This window comes from Anser cygnoides, chromosome 24, assembly GCF_040182565.1.
Source record: "Anser cygnoides isolate HZ-2024a breed goose chromosome 24, Taihu_goose_T2T_genome, whole genome shotgun sequence".
NCBI classification, from domain to species: domain Eukaryota; kingdom Metazoa; phylum Chordata; class Aves; order Anseriformes; family Anatidae; genus Anser; species Anser cygnoides.
The window spans coordinates 7420012-7442605 of NC_089896.1; the positions used below are offsets into that span (position 1 = coordinate 7420012).

At 45.3% G+C, this 22594-nt stretch overlaps 1 protein-coding gene across 2 annotated transcripts in view; it reads left to right on the forward strand.

The window, feature by feature from the left end:
* Positions 1 to 6057: 6057 nt before the first annotated feature.
* The window catches only part of CLIC4 (chloride intracellular channel 4), a 29512-nt gene continuing 12975 nt past the window's right edge, over positions 6058 to 22594 (forward strand). Inside the window, exons 1-2 of one of the 2 annotated variants that reach the window (XM_066982787.1) lie at positions 6058 to 6227; positions 21788 to 21897. In XM_066982787.1, the coding sequence (XP_066838888.1) occupies positions 6156 to 6227; positions 21788 to 21897 (182 nt within the window). In that variant the 5' untranslated portion in view covers positions 6058 to 6155. Of the gene's footprint in view, positions 6228 to 7975; positions 8146 to 21787; positions 21898 to 22594 lie in introns of those variants that run through there. The other variant, XM_013184278.3, reaches the window with a different exon arrangement.

Sequence of the window (22594 nt, forward strand, 5' to 3'; positions counted from 1 at the left end):
GTTAGGGCAGAGGTTGGACTCGGTGATCTTGGAGGTCTCTTCCAACCTAGACGATTCTGTGATTCTGTGATTCTGTGATTCTGTTATTGTAACTTAGTAGGAGCCTTATTAATATCACTACAAGAGTGTCTCGTAGTGATCATTACACAGAAAAACCACTGGGTTAAAGAGGTGATTATTAAAATTGCAAAATCAAATACCTAGTGTTCAGAAATACCAGAAGTTCAGCCTGAGCAAGTAGAGCGCGTGCTGCAAATAATCGGCTCTTGTAATGGGAATATTTGGGAAATCTTTGCTCTGGTTCTACCTCCAGGATTGTCATTCTCCCCATCTGCAGGGTGAAAGAGGCTTTGCTGTGACAAGGACCGCAGCTGCTCCTGTGAGTTTTTAAGCTGTGACTCAGGAGGTTCAAGTTCAGGTCTCCATCCTCCTGTGGGCATATCAGGGCTTTGGGCAAGTCACTTTCTTGGCACTGCTGTGCCTGCAAGGTTTAAAGAAGGTGGAGGAGTTTCTGTTACTGTGTTTAAAGAGCTACTAGCACTATAGGTGTTGCTGAAATACAAATAATTTTATCAATAAGATTATTTCTGAGTCCTCATAGGATTGTGAGACCTTGGATTATTGTCACAATCACATTTCCTTTTCTTTTTTTTCGAGTCCTTTGAAAAAAAATCTGGCTCATTCCACCGTGACTCAGATAGGAGGAAATAAAGTCCACATTCATCACGTCACCGCTTGAGTCAACTCAGCACTTACGCCATTAGTCCGGAGCAGGTTGGCTATGTGATGGGCGTTTGCTTTTGTGTCTTATGATGATTGCAATTAATCTTGGATATGGGCTTTGCCCAGAGAACCACCTGGAAAGCTTGGGGGCGTTCAGATGCCTCTTCTGTGGTGCGCAGCTTTGCCCTGCCCAGGCAGCGGCTGCCGTCCTGCTGCAAGCATGGAAATGCTGCTCTGAGCAGTGGCTGCGGGCTGAGCTGGAGCAGAGGACATCAGCAGTGTATTTACTGATGAAAAAACACAATGGTTTGTATTTTTAAGAGTGACAGTCTTGCAAGAAATTGAGATGGATGATCAGGTGTCTACAGTGGTTGCATGGTTTTGTATCCAACAAGCATGAGGATAAAGAGCTTTTGGTATTGGTTTTGGGGTTTCCTTTTTTTTTTTTTCTTCTTCTTTTTTTTTTCTTTCTGATGTTAACCTGCAACCAGAGAGAAAATTGACCGTCTTGGTGTCATGGCTTTAATTGGGCTGATGCTCTGCAGACGCTGTTTGCAGGCGGATGAAGGGACTGGTGCTTCCACCCTCAGCTCACACACAACGGAGCATGCAGCACACCAGAGGCTGTCTGTGTTGTGCACTGCTTTTCGGCACAAGATCTTCCCCCGGGGTCTTTTACAAGACTTGCAGACCATTAAAAAGCCACATCAAAGAGCATTTCTTCCATTTAAGCTTCATGACAGAAGCCAGTCCATGGTGTTGAAACCCAGCTGGGAGCGGCTTGGATATTATATAAAGAGTTCATTAGGGGAGTCCCCAGCTACTGGCAACTTTCAGGCTTTTCACTTTGCACTAAGATGGAAATCCAGGAGGAAACACAGGTGGTGGCATTTGATTGCCGCACTTCAGTATAGTGAGGTTGATTTAACCATTTAATCAACCAAAGACAGACAAACTTGGTATTTTGAGAGAAGCAGGCTGCCTAGTGTTGTTTTCTTTAACAAAATCACACTAGGCAATTTAAAGAGCTGGAATGACAAAGACCTTAAAAGAAAACAGTCAGTGCTCTTCATTTATTTACTTTCAGGCAACTTTTGTGCATAAGGGTAAGGAAATACAGATTTTATTCAAGTAGGTGATGAAAAAGTCCTTTTTTTCCAAATAATTTTTGAAACCAGCACTGTGATAGATTTGGGGTTTTCTTGCAGGAGCCCCAGGTGTGTGTGGGCTCAGTGGGGACGTGTCTTGGGAGGGTCCCAGCTGCTTTCTCACGCAGCTGAGGGTCCAGCTCTCACCCTCAGTCCTTTCAAGGTCCCTCTCTACAGCATGTGAAGCTGAAATTTGAAATTTGCTTCCTGATGCTAACAGGACAGGAAAACCCTTTGCAGCATGGGCCAATATCTGAATTTTAAAAGCAGGGCAGTAAGAAATACATGGAAAAGAGAGAAGAGGCACGGCACCAGCCTCCTGCTGGTGCTCTATGTGTGGTCCTCAGAGCCAGCCTTCCTTTTTCACTCCTTGGACATCAGCTCCAAGGGCGGCCAGCTGCCAAGCAGGATAACTTTCCCAATGTTTCAGTGACTCTAAAGGAAGCGAGGTGAAAACTCTGCCTGTGCCAGCGTTCCTGTAAAACTGACCCCAGCGTGCCTCAGTTTAGGGGACTTGCACAGCCCAGGGAAACCTGCAGACAATGCATGCTTTGTCTACCTCTGTTCTCCTTGGGTGCCGTGAGATGCTGAGTCCGAGCATTTAACCACAAAATGCATTAATTACTGTCCAGCTCCCTGGGCTAAGGACCATATGCCAGTAACCAGAAAAAAGAATGCTATTGCATGGAAAGTACATCGATTGTTAAATGTCTCTAAGCTGCAATTAATTCCACTAAAAGTTCCCGATTAACGCTTCCTAGAGGCATTTATCCTTCAGTGTTCGTGCTTGGAGCAGTGTTAACTCAGACTGTGCAAAACAGGAGTGACCCAGAAATGGTGGGATGAAGTCAGCTCCCCATGTAACGATATGGGACATGTCCTTCTCCCGCAGTTCTGCCTGCCTCTGGTGCCAGCCCACAGCAGGGAGCTCTTTTCCACCACGTTCTTCACCAGCACCAGACGCTAACTCTGGGCACAGTGCTGCATGTCCTCAGCTGCTCACTTCAGAGCCTTGTGGGATCAGCTCCGTGAGCCTGCAGTTAATGCTAAAATTTGGCATTCGCCCCGGATGAGAATAAGCTATCTAGGGACAGCTGGTTGTGAGCTACAGCAAACTGCAAACAGTCTGACACAAACAGAAGCTCAATCTCCCCCGCAATCCCTGTAAGTCTGGCGGGATAACACCCTCCAATGAGCTCCATAAACAAACACTGCTCAACACAGGGATAATAAAATAAAAATGAGCAATATCAGCAAGACAAAACAGTCCATCCTAGACAGCAGGTGATGGACAGAGCCAAAAATCCCACTTTGTGCTTGGACAGGAGGCACAGGGCGACTGGAGCTTATGGGGTTACTCTGCGAAGGGGCACCACTGCAGCAGAGCCTCTGGGACACGCGATCCCTGCTTCTGCTCTTCCATGTCGTCAAGTCTCCGGGGAAGGGCTTTGCAGCATCCCAGCCTGCAGACAGGCCCAAATTAGCACTGGAATGAGAATACTGGTATTTTTAAACCAGGCGGAGTCGTTTCTGCTTTTCTTTTAATAGGTGTCCGTGGGCAGGTTCTTCTCACAGTTTCACCCACCGTGGCTTTATATTGATACAACAAATCCTTCTGTCTGGCTGGGCTCTTGTTTTCAGCTGCAGCCAACACTGGATGGTCCAGCACAGGGCTATACTGCATTTTTGTCTTCCAACCTTTCCTCAGCACCCTTTCTTCCCTAAGCAGATTCATTCTGTTTAAAAAACAGGATGAGGACTTGGCATGTGGTCCTGCTGAGTTGCAACACGATCTGCATGCTGAGTGCCTCCAGTGCCTGAAAAATCCCACTCAGGGATAAAGAGCCACTTTTGAACCCCGGGGTCAATGCTGCAGCAAATGCCCCTGGCTGAGTTTGTGCAGCGAGGGCTGGGGCAGGAGAGCGCTTGCTTTGATACGTTTAACATCTGATGCCTCCAGTTCCAAAAGCACTTGGAAAGTTTGAGATGGAAAATTGCTGCATAAAGGCCAAAGTGCTAGAGAAATGAAACAATAATATACTGTACTGCTGCTCTGACAAATGGAAATAAGCCTTCTCAATACAGCATAAAATAATATAGAGGGAGTGACCTGCTGCTCTGAGTACAGGTGGGGGGCCTGAATTGCTTTGTTCTGACTCCCTGACTTGGTGCAAATTTAGCTTTGAATAAGTCACTTTTCTGACTCATTTCTCTTAGCTGTAAAAGGTGGGTAATACTCACTTCTCTATGAACCGTTAAGAGGATTGGTTATTTATTTTGTAAAGCTTGGGAAAATTAATTCTAAGTATTATCCTAAAAACCTGCCAGAATAACATAACCAGCAATTACAGAACTAAAAAACAACTGAGAGCTTTCAGCATTCAAAACTGTTCTGAACGTCATTAAAGAAAGAGCTTTCAATTGAATGGGAAGGATGAGGGCTTTGGTATGAGGCAGCTGGAAACCAGGAAAATGTCATCTAAAAGTAAAATAACTGAAAAGATGTTAAGCAGCCGACAAGGCTGGTGCAGCTGGATATAAATGAAATAAAGCTATTAGCTGCTCTGCAAGATAACACCACGTGAACTCTTTTGTTAAAGAAGAAAATCAGTGGTAGTGAGGAAAAATGTCCCTGGCAACTCATTTGTACTGCTGGTAGAATAAAAACAAAACAAAACAAAACACAGAGTGTCTTACAGACCTCTGCACCTACTTTTAGTGGCTCTGTGGGGGAGCTATTTCTTTGTACTCTACACCTTATCTTCTCAAAAGTAGGAGGGTCTTTGCTTTGGGGAGGGGAGGCACAAAATACCTCAGCTTTTACAAAGCCCCCTGAGTTTGAAGCTTTTGGCAGAAAAGGAGGGCGAAGCGCAGAGTGGAGGGTGATGACTGGCCCTGCGTTTCATACTCCGTGCTGCCCGGTCACGGCTCGGCGGACTCGGCTCCTGGCCTGTCGCAGCAGGCATCGAACAAGCAGCAGACGATAACAGCCTTCACCTGCCAGCGTGCTGCCGTGGCCTTGCAATTAAAGCCCCCTGTTAGCAGTTTCTGAATCTACCAGGGACATGGGCCTCAACTGGTGCAAATTTCTTCTGTCACGCAGAAAAAGTGAACTTGAAGACCCCCAAACCGGTGCTTTCAGACCTCTGTGACAACCCCATTTAGGGGAAGTGTTTTTCCCTCTCCTCCCTTTTCCTCCCCGCCCCTTTCTCCCAGCCACATTCCAACAAAGGTATCCCTTGTGGTACAGTCTGCAATTAATTTAGGGTGGATTATTCACTGAGGTTCTTGGACTGGGCTCGAACGTGTGGTCCTGCCTTGCTCCCAGATCAGTTTGGTTACGGTGACACACCGACTCCCAATTTAGCCTGTCCCACCCTGTGAATCAGAGCGACTCCTTGGACTCTGTAAAACAAACAGAGAGGAATCTTCCACTGGCTCCGGAGGGAGTTTGCTGCGAAGTGCCGTGAAGAAGCCATGGGAGTGACAAGGACTTTGTCATATCAGCTGCCCAGCCCTATCAGCGCAGGGAGAGAGGCCAGCAGCAGTTTTTCCTGCTCTAGATGAAAAGTTGCAGGGACACTCAGAGATGAAATTTGTTTAGAGACATCCGGTTATGCAGGACTGAGGACGGCAAAACCCCTGGGGAGGAACGAGGCTTTATTGCCAGCCAACGCTCCGCTTGCCACCATCTTGTCCCAGCCCATGTGGCCCCACGGGTGCTTTGGGTACAGGTCACAGGGGGCTCGTGGGCATGAGGTGGCTTGGGGAAACTGTGCTGCGGGCTGCCCCGTGCTGTTTTGGTGAGAAGACTGGAAACGGGCGAACGCCGAACGTCACCGCGCCCGGAGCCTCCAGCCCCTGCCCTCAACAGCGTGGCAGAAACCGGGCTGGGCGCGCTCCTCCCTGCCGCCAGGCAGGAGCCCGGCCTGGCACCACCGCCCCGGGCCCGGCAGCGCCCGCGGGGCCGCCGCCTCCGCCAGGGCCGGGCCCGCCCAGGCCGCCCCGGAGCGCCGGGCCCCCCCCCTAGGGCCGCCCCGCGCCGCCCGCTGGGGACCCCCGGGGCCCGTCGAGGAAACCGTTGGCCCCCCCCCTCGGGCCCCGCCCCCTCGGCCTCGGCCCCGCCCCCGGCCTCGGCCCCGCCCCCGGGCGCCGGCCGCGGCGGGTCCCCGTGCCGCTGGGGCGGGGCCGCAGTCGCGCGCAGGGCGGGCGAGGCGAGCGGCGGAGCGGGCGGCAGCCGTCCCGGCGGGGCAGCTCCGGGCGAGGCGCGGCGAGGGGCGAAGCATGGCGCTGTCCGTGCCGGTCAACGGGCTCAAGGAGGGCGACAAGGAGCCCGTCATCGAGCTCTTCGTCAAGGTACGGGGCCCGGCCCGCCCCGGCCCCGCTCCCCTCGGGCCGCTGGGCGCCCCCCCCCCGCCCTCCACCCACCGCGGGCTCCGCGTTCCCCGCAGCAGCGGGCGCGGGGCCCCCGGGCCGCACGCGGGGTCCCGGGGCCGAGGCGCGGGGCGCTCCCCTCGGGGCGGCCGCGGGCTGCGGGCCGGGCGGGGCGGGGCTGCCGCGCACAAAAGAGGCTGGGGCCGGGGGGGGGGCGCGGGGCCGGGGCCGGGGCCGGGCCGGAAAACGCCCGCCCGGGGGCAGCGGGGAGCGGCGGCGGCGGCGGCCCGGGGCAGCCCCGGCGTGGCCGAGCCCCGCGTGGCCGCGCGCTGGGCGTCGCCGTGTCGCTCCTGTCGCTCCTGTCGCCGCCTGTCGCGGGGCTGCGCGCCCCCGGGCCCCGGTGGCGTCCCTCTCGCGCTTAGCACGACAGCGCGGAGCAGGCGGCTCGGTTTCCCCGTTTAAACGCGGTTCGGAGAGCAGCCGAGGAGCCCCGGGACGCCGCTCCCCGGTGTGGCGGCGCGGTGGGAGGCCAGCCCCGGGACCTGGGGGCCTGCCGGGCGCGGGAGGCGACGGGCACGCCACGCAGGGCTTTGCCAAGAAGCTGTTAATACGTAATCTAGTTTATTTAATGGTGCTCTAAAAAAGCTGACTTTTTTGCTTTTCAGACGTGTTAGTGGTGTGGAGATGCGGGACCTAGGGGAGGCATCGGGGGCAGGGTTCCAGGCCTGGTCCTGGTCCGGGCGTGAAGGCTCCCGGAGCTCGGTTAGAGCTCACCGGGACAGCAGTTGCATTGTAGGCTGCTGTAAATTATTTATAGCAGTACCTCTTTCGTATAACATGCTAACTTACCTTCATCCAACCTAAAGTTCAGTCGCCAGTTTTTTTCTTTATTTTTAAACAAATTAGAGCAGTTACTGATGGCAGAAAGATTTGGGGGCAGGGTGAATCCTTGTGGATCTGTTCAGGGAGGCTGTGTCGTGCTTGAGGAGTAGCACGAAAAGAAAGCGTAAAATCACTTTTCAGAAAAATGTGTTGATTCTGATTAGTATTGGACCGGTAATGATGTCAGCGAATATGAAAGGGAAAAAGCAGGGAACTTTTCTGTCACCCTCGGTTAAAATCTCTTCATTGGGATAGATTTAGGATGGCTGTGCCCAGGATTATCAGCGAGTACTATCTCCCTCAAGGAAGCCTTTTCCCAGTGTTATGAATGACTGCTACAAGTTGTATACTTGGCAGCCTTTGCGATAGAGTTCAGGGCAAAAAGGGTTTTATTTTTGTCTGTCTTCACGATCTTTAGGTAAAGGTTATTTTCCTGGAAAATCCTGCAGAGAAGAACACCCTCTACCCCCCAGAACACTGGAAATAGTTGTTTCATCTGGTGTTGCTACCTGTCCCATACTTTGCTGAAGCTGTTAAGTGTTACTGGAATAGCGATCTCTGTAAAGCTAACAGAAGTTTTGTATGCTGTCCGACTGCCCAGGTCATTGCTTCGTGCGAATGAGAGCAAAATGTTTATATTTTTCAATAGAACTAACAGAGTCTTTTTTTAGTAGAGCACTAGAATTTGATTTAGTCTTTTTTTTTCCTGTAAATGGGAATCTCAGTGTCTGGTTTTGTCTGTTCTGCACAGTTTTCACCTGGCTATGGGTGAAGACCAGAAAAAGTCTGACGTTACTGAGTATTAGAACAAGACTTCACAATGTGATAACGTTCCAAGCAGTGCATGGGGTCTTGGGTCTGCTCATGCACTGTTAGTCAGTGAAGTGCTTCAGACAGAGGCGGTGGAAGGACTTCCTGACGAAAAAAGGAATGTGTGCCAAATGCCTGCGGCTGAAGGGCGGCAACTGTATGACCTGCGTACAAAGGATTGTAGCAGCCAGACTAAGATGAAACAGAGGTATGGGTTAAAGCTTGAGAAACAAACCTGTGAAGCAGGGGAAACTGCTTGGCTTCATGCCCAAAATGTTGTGTTTGAATCTTATTTAACTGTGATCAGTAACTGGGTAGGGTGGGCGCAGCAAGGAGTGCGCAGATGGTGAGCCTTCAGTTATGAATAGCTGTGTAGGGCTGTCTGACACACGCCGATTGCTTTGGTTTACTCAAGAAGACAGTGTAGTGTATCAGTCTGTTATAACTTGTATTTTCATCGGCTGTGATAAAGGATGCGCAGAAGTAGAATATTCAGGTAAGAAAATGTTTGTACTGTGGTGCTGGAAGTGACATGGATAATGTGTTTCTTGGTCTCATAATGAGCAACTTCGGGAGCTGTTTTGTTATAGCTCTGGTGGGCTGCCTGCAGGCTATTCTAAACTAAGTGAAAATATTTCTCAAGTCTTCTGAGAGCTGGTTAGGAGAAACTAGTGATGTATCTGATTTCATTCAGTTCCTCATATGTTCACCTGTATTATTAATAAGGGAGGTCCACTTCCATTGTCTAATGAATATTTTTATATACCCTGGTGGCATTTTAGAAAAGCGAAGACTACACTGTGATGAACGTGCACACAGAAACTCAGGCATTGGGATCTGAATACAACTCATATAGGCCACCTATAATAACTGCAATTTAGTTGGTCGTGTGCGGATTTTTACTGTAAATAAAAAGTGTGTCTGACTGCTTTGGTCAAACAGAGCCACTCTTCTGCAGAAACTGCAGGACAGAGCCTGTGCAGAGTAAGATGTGTACAAAGGAGGTGGGGATGGCAGCTGCCTATAGCTCAGCCTTTGGTGTTCTAGAGGGCAGCTAGTGGTCACATTCTTCTTGTAATAGCAAGGTGAAGACGTGGACGATCAGCGAGTTCAGTGTTAAGGAAAAAAACCAAACTCAACAAACAAGAAATTCCTAGTTGTATATCTGTTGGCAGGAGACATTCGTTTATAGTAGATGTAGGTAACCATTAAGGAATATATGGTCTTCTTCAGCTGTGTAACGTGTATATATGTAAATTAGTTAGGCCTTGGATATCCAGCAGCTTTCAGATAGGATGTCTTTGTGAAACTGGGCACTTGTTCTGAAAATCAGATGTGAGTTGTGCTGTCTGTAGAAAAAAGCTGTGAATTCATATTTGATAAATATCCTCCTCTAAAACTCTCAGTGATTGTATCAGAAGTTTATCTACATTTCTGTATAGCTGAATTACAGAGAAATTTGGCAGGCGAACTCTGTCTTCTGGGACCTAGGTGCAGTTTGTTCAGTTAGATGTCGAAGCCTGTGAGAGGGAAGGGATGTGCGTGTGCCCGCATCGCTAGCAGCAGACTCAATGCTAGCTCCATGCTGGGTGAAGGAGCGCGATCTGTCTGACCTGCTAATGTGTGGGTCTGCCTTTGTTTTACGGTTGCTCTTTGCATGTGAGTGTCTTTATGTAAGGTCTGATCTGTTGTGCTGGTGTATATTGCTTTATAACACACCATTCCATAAACTTGCTCATTGTCATTTCTTTGTCAACTGCAATACATTTGTAAAATTAAAAAAAAAATAACTGGAAAGAAATAACAAAACTAGAGACATGTAACATTGCTTCTCAGAGATGGTGTTGTCAGGGGCAGGCTTGTCACTTGGTAATCTTATTGGATAAGTCTCTTCCTTATGTACAAGATCATCCTTTGGAGGTTTTAGTGTAATAACCTCAGCACCTGAGAACTTTCTCAGTATGCATTTGGTATGGATAGCAACGTTTTATGTGTGGCTTATTTATTGTGAAGGATCCCTTTATACACTGAAGCATAACCATCTTGGTATACCTGTGCTTAACTGTGGTGAATCAGGCATTTTTCTTTGGCCAACAAACTATGTTGTTCGAATTTCTGCTTGGGAGACTTCTCATATCCAGAAACCTCTTTGTCGTTTTCAATCTGGTTGCTGATGCAGGAACCGGTGCACTTTGCACAGTATTGTTCACAGATAGAGAGATGGTCCCAAGTGTAGACATTATTTTTTTCCAAAACATTGGAAAGTAAGCTTAAAAACTTCTAGCAATAATTTCCAAAGGGGTTACAGAGAGGAGTTACTTTGTGTTCATTGTGAAATTGCTTCTGCATGTCTTTCCACAGTAATAATGGTTTTATTCACTGGCATCTGCCCTCCCCTTGCCAGCGATTAGCATCTAGGCAGCTCAGGTGGTCAGGAGGACTTGAGGCTTGCTTTGCTGTTGCAGGATGCCTGTTGCTCGCGCGCCTTTCCTCTGTCCCAGCGAGCGGTCTGGCGGAGCCCCTGCGCCTCAGCTCGTCGTCCTTTGCAGCCTGCTCCTCTGCCCGCCGCCTGCAGCGGGGCTTCTGAGTCACTGGCTCCGTGGCGTTTGCAGGAGCTGTGTGCCACAAAGGCATTCTTTGAGCATAAATCCTGCTGTGAAAGACAAATCTGTCCTCAGCCTTCCCAGAAGGGAAGTGTCTCGGGCTGTGCATTGGAGGCTCGAAAGGCAAGGGGCGCCTGTGAGTTAGGACAGGTATTGCTGGAGAAGCTTTCGGATCTGGGTCCTATAGAAAGCTGGGGGAAACAGACGCCAAGGGGCTGAGCAGCGTGAGCCTTGTGCTTCTGTGTTTCGGTCCAACCATCTACGTGCGTAGTAAGGAATGCACGGGAGCAGAGAAGAGTATACTTAACACTAGAGATCATACAAAAATATTTGAGGAGAATGAGAATCCTCTGGAAGGAGTTGCCTCGATGGCTGAGAAGTAGCGGGCGGATGTGAGGGCTGTTTGTAAGGTCGGTTCCACCGCTGGGAGCGCGTGGGGGGGGCCACGGGCCTCTGGGCCTTAGCGTGGCAAGCGGCCGGTCGTTGTTCCTCACGGCGGCCCTGCCCGGCCCTGCGCAGGCTGGCCTGGCCTAAGCTTGTGGAGGGAACCAGAGAGGGAAGAAAGAGCTCTTTGAGAAGTAATCCTGCCTGTCTTCTAAGGGGAAGAGGGTGGGCAGAGAAGCAGCTGGCTCTGCAGCCATCTTTTGTCACTGAACTTGCGGATTTTGAGGGCTGTGTTATCCCGTAAAAGTCTGGTTTTAGGCGCCTAGCCGGGGAATCTGTCGAACTTTTAGCTAAACAGTAATCTGTCTGCTTTGGAAAGTGACTTTTGTATGCTGAGGTTGCAAGAGTGAATTTAAGTGTACATTAGTTAAAAGGGACAAGGAGAGCCGTGTGCTCTGTTATTTTCTCACTGGTGGGAGCACGTTCAGGTTCGCCTTGGAAGGAGGCGTTCGTTGTGATGTGACTAACGCCAGGCCGACGTGCTTCTGCAGGGGTGCCTGCGTCAGTTCCAGGTTCTGGGTGGGCTGGGCTATGTAGAATTCCCCAGGAGCTACATTTAAGACTGGATAAATGTACTCGTCAGTATTTTATTTTTCTTTTGAAGATGTTCTCTGCTGATTACGCCTTGCAACTGATAACCAGCAGAGCAGGGCAACTCTATAGGACCTTAACTGGACTGTGGGAGAAAGTGAGGTGGCTTCTCCTTTAGGATAGAGGCGCTTGGGACTGCGAAAACTTCTAGAAGTGAGCCCCTTAAGTTTGTCTAAAATAACAAACTTCAATTAAGCTGGTGGTTGGTTGGAAATTGACCATCTATGGAAAAATACTTCTGAAATACTTCTGAATACATCTGAACTTGTTAATCCATCTAATCGATTTTTATATTCAAAGTTCTTCTGTAAAGTACCCGTAAGAAACAACTGCTTTTTGTCCTAATCAACTTTTTATTTCTTGCATTTTCTTGAATATTCTTCAATTCAGAATACTCCTAAAATAGGTGTCAGGTACTCATTCTACTCTTCCTTTGTATTAAGAGTTTCTGAACGTGTTAACAGTTAAGACATCCCAAAACAATTATTTTGCCTTGGTATGAATTTAAATAGAGCTTTGACGTCAGGGGCTTTATGTTCTTTGCTTGAAATATTTTTTTTCTTTAAAAGAGAATAGTGTCTTTTCTTTTAAACTTTTTTGGTTTTTTTTTTCAATTCAGGTCAAACGTGCATTTGTGGCATAATCTGATTTTCAGGGCTCTGAATGCTGTTTGTTTATGCTGAAGTTAAAAGCATAAGGTAAACTGCTATTAATTACAGATGTCTTTGTGTGCAAGTTCTCTAGGAGTTCAGACGTATTCCTTGTATTGTTGGCTAGACAAAGGACAAAGAACTTTGCACGAGGAAAGGAAATGACTGAGTTCTGCAATGAATATCCATATTAGGTATAAACTAAATATAGGAGTGTAATCCAGGAGTGAAGTCACATCTGTATATTTTCATGAGAAGAGCTGATGAGATCAGTCAGTGCTACTGGATCAGCTTCAGAGTGTTTTGGCTCTGTTAAAGAATTACTCTTTTGGCTAGACTTTGGTCTGTACTTTGGAGAGCTGCTATTTTTAAATAAAGGAAATAGTTTTTTACATGGTTTTGTCTAAAAATAAAATGAAAGAAAGCATAAGTACATTTCTGTAGTCTTTCAAAGTGATGTTTTAGCTGCCCTCGTGAGACGTGCTGTACTGGATCTTAATGAGATAAGGCAACATGTCCCGAAGGAGGAAGTTCTGCTCTGCGAATGAAGACCTTGGATACTGCTTCCCGAGGGGTGTAGAATACATCCATAGAGGTGCCTCTTAGTAAGTGAATTGCTCAGTGCTTGCACTGGAACAAGAAGCAGCAGAGGGCAAGCCTTCCGCAGAACCTTCGTGTTCTAGTAGCTATAGAATAAAAATTCCAACACCAATTTTGGTCTAAGTGAATGGTTTTCCTTGCTAGAGCGTTGAATGTGTTGATAGCAGGGGGTGCAGGTTCAAACGGCAGCTCTGCTTCAGTGAGTTTTGAGAATTCAAGCAATTTTTTCCATTTACAGGCAGTTCTTCCACGGACATTGCTGTTGATCTCCGATTTGGAGGCAGTTGTGCTTAGCTGTGTTATTTTTTTTCAGAATTTTGAAACTCCTGGGTGAGTGCTTGTGTATCGATGTGGGACTTGTTTGGGCATCCAGCGCTGGCTCCGCTGGGGGCATCCTGCCCAGCTGGTGGCACCTCCTCGCTCCAAGAACTCAGCTGTAAACTACCATAAACGGGGCACTTTGTTTTGTCCCCCAGAAGTGATGTGTGTTCGAAGGGTTATTTGAAGAATTCTTAAAATTTTAAAATTGCACTCAGTCTTCTGAACGCCAGTAACCCAGGTTTGCTGTTCTTTCCTCTAATTTTTATAGATGCTTCAGTGTTTGGTGTGGGGGAGATCTTGGAAATGGGCCTCTTGGGGTGTAGCCGAAGCACACACTTCATTAACAAGCTGGGAGAGGAAAGAAACGTGTTGTGCTGAATGGTTAACAGCATACTTGCCTTTCCTACTGTATAATTGCAAGAATGTGTCAAGCTGTCACTTCGCAGATTTCAGTGAGTTTGGCCATATTTATCTTTATTTAGGTTTGTTACAACTGAATCACTTTGTTGAAGGTATTGCCATTGGAGTAAAAAGGGTAGAAGAGATGAGCTGGGAGGCTTCTGCCATTATTTAATAACTTTAATTTTCCTTATATCAGGCTAGGAGAAAGCCATGCGTCTGGCTATCCACAGTAATTACCAAGTTTTTGTATTCATAACATTAAGCCAATTTCTCCACTGAAGAAAATGGTGTTTAGTATTTAATGCAGGTTTCGATCTGACTCTTCATCCAGTTCTCCCAAAGGATGAATGTGGGATGATGTCTTTCCTCCTAAGAACTGGAAGGGCTTAATTAATTCCTACTGAGTTATGAAGTTATTTTAATACATCATGAAAATCCCATAGCTTTTTCCAAAAGCTTTATGATGAAAATTAGGTAGCAATAAGCAAGAGCTGCATGAAACTGTACAAGACAAATCTCGTAAGTATTTTGATAGGAACAGCATCACAGGGTTAAATACAGCATCATCCTAAAATGGTCAGTTGCTGCTACAGTCAAATGTCTAACACAGCAGTGGCTAATCGGAAAGGTGATGACTTAAGAGGCTGCTTGAATGGGCTGATAAACATTCCTTTCCCTGGTTTAATAGTCAGATCTCAAGTATTTACTGGGAGTTCAATTCATTCATTTATTTTTTTAAAAGCTTTTTGAGTTTACAGGAATATCAGCTGAAGTGGAAGTTGGATTGATTACAGATAGGTAAAGAAGGTGCGGCTTGTCCAGAGGCAGCAGCAGCTAAGGTTCCTTTTTCCTCGGGTTGGGGTGGGTGTCAATCACCACCTAGAAAATATGGGTTAATCATCTTAGGCTTTTTGTATTTACAGCTAATTCCAGGTATGAGCAATGGACTTGTGTTGTGTTTTTTTTCCCCTATGCTTTTCTTAGGACTCCAGCTATTTAAGATAACAATGATTATCTAAATTGTTCTTTAGCACTAATTACTTTTCTGGTGATCTAAGAATTTAAACCTAAGTTGATATAGTGCTACCAAGCTCTAAGTCTCCTTCTAAAGGTCAAACAAGGGCTTGCACGAATCAATATAGTTCATGTAGGGATAAGGCTGTGATATAGGCACTGGAAGCTTAATTTGATGCTTTCTGAGGTCGTCTGGCCTGTTTGTAAATGGATGTACATTGTTTTCCTGGAAGATACTTTCCTATTTGTAGGTGTTGAAGGCAGAGGCAAGTTAAGCACACACCTCCTTATAAAAATAGTTACCTTCTGAGTTCAAAAGCAGTTGACTTTAAGATGAAGGTTGGTTAATGATGGATTTGGAGAACAAGATTATGTAGAAAAAGGCATGATGCAGTGGTAGTGCCTGTTAATGCAGTAAGCTTATGATGAACAGAGGTGAATTTGAACTAATGGCTATACAACTTGTCAAACCACTGACCTCTGAGGTAATGAGAACGATGCTGGATGTTTTATTTAGAATCTTCTGAGCATCATAAAAGAATTGTAGGAGTCAGAGTGCTTGTCAGAGACGTTAAATCATGTAAATAAATAACAATTACAAGTTTTTTTGTAAAAAAAAAAAAAAAAAAAGGCAAGAGGATATTCTTGCAATGTTTGAAGTGTTCGTTGCTTGAGCACTCTTTGATATGTCTGGTGTGAGAAGGGATCACGTTGCAAGGACTTGCCCAAGGCTGCCCCTTGGTTTGTGCTGGCGTAGCAGGTGCTGGTTGGTTGGTTGAATAATAGACCCTGAGATTTTGTTTTCATCTGCTAGTATGCCTATCCTCATAGTACTGCTCTTCAGCTTTTCCACGTTTAGGTCTTTTTTTCAGCACCCTGTTTTACGCTTCCCAGGACAGCTGCATTTGAAAGAAAGGACTCCCATAGCGGCAGGCTGTGTACCTAGAAACAATCTTTCAGCGCTAAAGTTAGAGTAAGGTTTAGTTGATCACTTTCAGTGCTGCTAAGATGATGAAAATGAGTGTTTGGATTTGTTGTGCATCACAAGCAATGACCCGCTGCTGCCACTAGCTATATTTTTCCAGTAACTGCAATCCAATGTTCGAACTATATTGCAACATGGCAAGAAAGTCCTTCTAGTATTCTGAATCCTTTGCAGGTTGCAGTTGGTTTTACAGCTGTGTGTATTTTTTTTCCTAGATCTGACCTTCAGTCTGTCTTGCTTATTGTGGCAGGGAACTCCTTTGGGCTGTCCGATGTCTGGGCCTCCTCTATCACAGCGTGCCAGTCCCGCGGGGCAGCGTCCCGGTACGTCCCAGCCTGATGGCCACTGCCACCGCCACCGCGAGCTGGACGCGAGCTATCCGCTGTGCCCGGGGGCAAGGCGAAGGGGAACTGGGGGCAGAGGTGTCCCTTCGTCTTGTCATACCTCGGATTAAATGTGGCTGAACCAGATTTAGCTAGCAGCAGAGTTTGGGGTTGGATTCTAGCTTGCTGCCTGACCTGTTCTTCCCATGAAAACAAGTGCCTCCACAAGCTAACAAGTCTGGAAGCACGAGAATCCGTCTAACATCATATATTACAGACAGCGCATCTTTTTTGTCTGTCCTGAGCTGTGCATCTTACCACCTCATCACCTATATTCTCTTCCTAATGGTGCCTCATTAATATTTTAGCCATTGTGATCCTTCAAGGTGTGTTTTGGCAGGCAAAGCCAGCACGTACCTGCGACACCCTGAAGCCCGTCCGGCTGCTGAGGGCGTTACGCCAGAGAGCCTCACGGTCCTCGTGCAGACCTGGTTCCTTACGTCTTATCTGAGAGCCCTGCCCAGCCAACAGCATGGAATTCTGTTTATCCAGCTCGGCAAGATAAAGGCGCGAGTTGCAAGGGTTTAGACTGATACTGCCAGACTTTTCTGTATTCCTGCGTGGAACATTAAACCACTCCTGTCTGTATTCTTTCATCTCTGGGGTTTTGAACTGCTGCTTGTTTTTCACTTGAATCACTTTGTTGGTTTACCTTAAACTGTTTCCTCTTAAAACACTAATCCATGTAGGATTATTAATTTGCTCATTTTTTGAATGAGCTTACTGGGCGAGAGTGATTTTTATCTGCTGTTTTGAGGTAATGGGTATATATATCATGCTGTTTTCTCTTGTAGTTTTCCCAGCAGATTTTTTTTATTAGTTAGAACTGAAATAGAGATTGCTTTTTATTTTTTTTCCTAGTCTGTTTACTTGCTTTTGAACTTTAATCCTCTAGACTGAAGTTCAGTTTTCTTGTTCAGAGCAGTGGGACTTTATTGGGGGGTGTAACTAGCTTCGTCACTTGTGGTTTTTGCCTTTTTATTCCCCTCAGGTAGTATTCTGTGATGTGTTTCTAAATTGGATTTTTCCTTCTTCAACAAAACTTTTTTTCCCTCCTCTTCCTGGTGTATCAAATCTGGGAAAAATTGCTTTGATAGCTCTTCGTTCCTGAGGGGGGGTGGTCTACTGTCCTGCCCTTTCTTTGCCTTTGTTTACATAGGCAGAGACCGAGCTGTATTGCGTTTCTCATCAGATGCACTTTGACTTTACTGTTATTCCTGCAGTCATTTGATGCAATTTGGGAAACTCATAATATACTCCTTTTAACGCTGCTGGAAACGATTTTGCAAGCCTTCAGGACCAAAGATTTCTAGAATTCTGTTTTACTCTCAAGTCTTTTAGATGTATGCTATATAATGAGGGCTTTGGATCCTTTTGAGTGTTTCTTTTCTTGTCTGTCAGTTTCTGTTAGTCTTGCAGTAAACTTCAGTGCTACCTTGATAAAGTAAATGCATGCAGGTCATTGTGTTGGGGGTCAAGTTAATTTTTATGCTCTTGTAAACACAAACATTTCACAATTTTAATTGATTTTTTTTTATTTCTGTTAGCTTATTTAGCTGTTAGAAAAACGTACGAGTACTTGGACTCTATTTTTTGGGGAAAGACGATCTAATTTGAATGAAGTCACTGCTTTGGGGAAAGAGAAAGGAGGTGGCTTCTGCACTGGCTGGATCAGCTGAGCTGAGCCTCCTGGGCAGTGGGATAAGCAGATTTTTTTCTTCAGGTAGCTTTTTTTCTTCAGGTAGCTCTTGCATGATCTGAGGTACTTGACATTAGAAGTTGCTAGTTGTTTTAAGTTTGTGGGCTATGATAAATCAGATTGTCTTCTCAGGAAGCATACTGGTTTGTTTTACTGCCTTGTGACTCTTCGGTTCTTAAAAGCAGCCCAGTTCGTCATACAGTCCTGTCCACTGCGTGCTGCAGTGGCTGCCCAGCCCTTCCTCTGCCTCGCACCTGACAAGTAACGTGAGGTCCATTTTGCCATCTTCTCTGGTATTTCTTAGTTGCGGTCAGTTTGGAAGGTAACACAACTTCGTTCAAGTCAGCTGGATGTCTTTAGCTTCTCTGTATAGAATTAGTATAGTCTTGTTGAAGTAACAAATAATCTAGACTGATGTTTGTACAGAGAAGTCAACGTTTAATATTCAGTCTGATGGTGCTGAGGATTAGAGACTGAAGATACCTTGGTATATTGTGGCCTGGATTAAAAGACCAGGTAATGCCAGATTTCTGGCTTCTAACAGCAAGCTTGAGAAATGACTGTTGTATGATAATCCCCTGCATGACTAGTCGTGTGGAACTTCAGAATATTCTTGCAATATTTAAAGGTACTTTACTGCCGACACAGATATGTATTCCAGGGGGAAGATCAGTCTGCACTGGCTCTGACAGAGACTCAACTACCAAACTCGTCTCCCTCCAGAGAAAAAGTTCCGTGTGCGACTGAAGGAGAAAAATGGGCTGCACTGCCAGCGCGGTGCAGCTCTTGATGGCGGTTGTAACAGATCTGGGCTGTAGCTCTCAGTGCATCAAATACAGGAAGATAAAAAACGGGCCTCTCGGGCAAACAGTTACATAGCAGAATTCCTTGGCGCAAGAGCATCGAAGCCAGAAGTTTCTTGGCGTTCTGACCGCATTCCTTTTCCAGTATGTGCTCAGAATAACTCGGGACTTTTTGGAGCAGAAGTGGGACAAACTTCTGAATGTAGATATAAAAGTCTATGCTCAGTTTAGCTGTTTGGTTGCAGCTTTGAAAATACATTAGGTTTTGATAAAATTGCTGTTTGGTAGGGGGCTGTATTCCTTTTTCTCTGATTTAAAGTAATTTAAAAAATCTGTAATGCTTAAACAAAAGCAGATGCTATTGATTATGTTGTTTGTTCATTTTGAATGTTATGCTTATATTGAGAGAGAGGAAAAGTTTCTGTACAAGTTGGTGGTACAGCATAAATGCATTAGACCTTTTTTGGTCCTCATAAGAATTGCTTTGGGTTTGTTATTGGGCTTCAATGATAGCCACAGTTCCGTGCTATGCCTTAAAGTTTGATCTATTTTTGTTCAGTTCTGTGACTTCAAAGCGGTTTTGTTTTGGGTTTCAGATGGACGAAGATTGCATTTGTAGTACAAGCAAAAGCGCTTCCTGAATTTGAGATTGGTTTATTCCAGTCACAGTTCTTTAATCTTCCCCTGGAAATGATAAAACTCAGTGGTGGAATTATATTATGTGAAAGAAGACGTGGGATGTATAAGACAAGACCTCTGGCAATGTGGTGTTGCGCCAGCTCTGGCCAGGAGGTCAGAAGCGCTGAAGGAAATGAGAGCGAGGAGAGCTGCTCCAGGCTGCTGCGGGTGGCAGCCCCGGGAGCCCCCTGGGGACGGTGGCGTGAGCAGCCTCTGCGAGGTTCCAAGGGCATGGCCGTACGGTCTCAGCATTGCGCCTTGGTAGATGCCCATGTTCTCTTACGGTAAACGTGTGGTGGCTTTTCCACCTGAGGAAGTGGGGTACAGCGTAACAGAATGGGACGTGCCCACCTGTGCTGTTCCTGCCTGTGCCTTGGTTTACATAGCATTGGTGAAGTTGGTGTAAAACTTGAAGATGGGGATCGATTCTGAATCAAAGAATCGTTTCTGCTTGAGAGTATGAATTAGACTGGGCAGGAAAATATATATATTTACTCAGATGGGATGAGGTGGTGTCTTTTTCAATATTGTTTTTCAAAAGAGGTGATTTTGCACGTGTTGAAGGTGTTTTGGGGGGGAAGTAAGCAAGTGCAAATCTACATTGGCATAATTCAACTGCAGAAAGTGTCTGTTCCAGTGTAAACACAGTAACCACTTCAGGGGAAAATTCTGAAATATACACTGCAATCTGGAGGGATGGGCGTTGTGGTTAAATATTAACACCCATAAAAACATACTGCTGTTGGAAATACACTGCAGAGTGAGCTCTTTCTTCATGTTAGCATGTTGCGAAGTAGGAACGCGGTCATCCATACGTAGCAGCTACAATCCTTTCAATGGTTATGTGCCCAATAGAAAATTGCTTGTTGAGCAGTATAAAGCAAAATGGCCAGAGTAACCAGACTGTCTTTTTTCTCATTTCAGTAGGTGCTTTTAGAATTTAGGCTCCCAGACACTGAGAAGTCATGTGCCAGCTTTGAAGACAATCTAATACTGTTAATTAGGTACCAGTTTTATTTCCTTTCCCAAGAAAATGGAGGCAATTTGTAACTTAGGCAAAAAACAAACAAAAACAACCTGCCAACTTTTCTCCTTTCTAACCTTCATTAGTGAAACTAGTAAATTTTTGAAGAAAAATGGCACTATATATTCTCCACAACAAAGCATAAACTTGAGGTATCATAAGTCATGAATCCTCATGTCCTGATATGTCTAGATGGCTTATCTGTGGAAAGGCAGTTGAGTTTTTAAAAAAATAAAATAGCTTTTTGGATTTAAGACAATTTCTCTGAAAACCTTTTTCCCAATCTTTGAAAATCCTGCTGTTAGTCCTTTTAACTTGCTCAGTCTTTCTTCATTCTCCCCACTGGGCCCCCTGCTCAGTGCATGGCTGGGAACTGGCAGAGAATTGAAGAAAAAGCAATTCCTTTGCATGAGTGCCTAAACTTTTTTTTTTTTAAGATGGATCTCTACCAGTCAATGCCCAGGCCTTGTACTCAGCCCTTCCAGTTGTGACTATGCGGTGTTTAGTAAACATAATTGTCCTGTGTACTTTCTCAGAGGAGTACAGCCAGCATATTTTACAATGTGTTTTAAAGCCGTCTAGGGAACAGGTAATAGTAACAATGAAAGGATTAGCTTGGTCTTGAGAATTTCATTGATTAAAATTATTCTTGGAAATATTCTAATAATAAGAAGCAAGATTCTATAATTTTTTAATATAAAGTACATGTCAAGATAATCTGACATACGCAGTCTTAAGAATGAGTTGATTTTCTATTCAAAAGCTCAATTTTTTTAACAGGATTTGAGGTTTCCAGAGTCTAATTCTAGCCTACTTTAATACTAAAATCTTCCAACTCAGCAGTACGTACTTCATTGTCAGAGCAATCATGAGATGCATGCCATCGCTGGGTGCCCTGGAGTGGCCTACTGTTGTTATGCAATAGACCTTTGTTGTGGTAGGACAAAGGCTTGTTGATAAATTGCCTATAAAAACTGTCTTTGGAATATTACTGTTTTGGCAGCAAAGTCCCTATGTACTTAGTTACGTCCTTCCTTACAGCACCTGCAGTACAATAACGTTTCGTAGCTCCCGGTTGCGGTTGTCTCAGCAGGACTACACAGTGTGAGGAGCAGTAAATTGGAAGATGACTGTAGTTAATTGTCTGTGCCTTGTAGAAGAAGGCATAAAGAATAAATCCAAAGAACAATGTTGACTTTGGAGAACTGAAGTCAAAAGCGTGGCTTTTGTAAATTTCACTGTAATGAAATCCTAGTTATGTCTGCTACAAAAAAAAACATCACTGGAAGGTCCAGGTGTAAAAACCATGGAAACAAAATGACATGGAAGTCCAGGCATACTTTCCCGGTATAGGAAATGCATTTACATATTCTGAGGGTGCTTATCTTTATGCATTATATGGAGGTGCCATCAGGATATCTGTGCCAGGTGCATCGGCTGGACTTTGAGAAGAAAGGAGTGTTCCTGCAAGATGACGCTAGGTTTGACTGTAAGCTTGTTGCGTCTTTAGAAGAGCCAGTGGTGTGAAGACAGTACAGGCAATAGAGTTTGTGTTTTGTTACGGTCTCTAAGTAAAGATCTTTTAGTAATTGTGAGCACGTGTAGATGGCACAGTTCTATCTTCTAATAGTCATGCTCTGTTCTCTTCTGCAGGCTGGCAGCGATGGTGAAAGCATAGGAAACTGTCCCTTTTCTCAGAGGCTGTTCATGATACTTTGGCTGAAGGGAGTGGTGTTTAGTGTCACAACGGTTGACCTGAAGAGGTAAGAAATATTTGGTTTATCTGAAAAGCAACAGTACAGTTGGTAGAACAAATATTTGTTAGCAGCTTCTAAATCTCGCATGTCTTATTTTCCAAAATTTAAAAAAAGGTCCTCAAATCCTAAGCGACAGCCTTAATGTAAATGTTATAAGCAGTTGTAATCAAAAATAATTGGTCCGATGAATTCTATTGAATTTGATAAACGATGCTCTTCTGTAAAACTAAAAACTGACATGAAGATTCTTATAACTGAATACTGAATCTTACTAACTTTACGTTGAGACCCCACAAGTAGAGACTGCCAGATGAGTATTTTAGATCAACAAATCTTGGATCAAATCTGCAATGAATGTTGGATAACTGTCACAAATAATGTGCAGACTCCTCCTCTCTCTAAAGATTTTAAGGTAGTATTGCTTATTATGCATAAGAATAAATGTCACAATGCTGCATGTCACTTAAACTATAACTTCGCTATTTTTGAAGTAGTGGATGAGAAGGACGAGACGTGAATCCAGGAATCTCGATTTCCTAAGGTTGGATGTACTTTTATTAGAAGCGGTACTGCTAAATTCAGCAGAGGCCTTGTGTTTGTTTTTGCTGTGAAGTAATGCTTTCAAAGCACTAATGTAATGTTAGTCACTGAACTCTCTGGAGAGAGTAGAGGCTGCTAGTGCTTGCAAATCTTATTTTCAGAA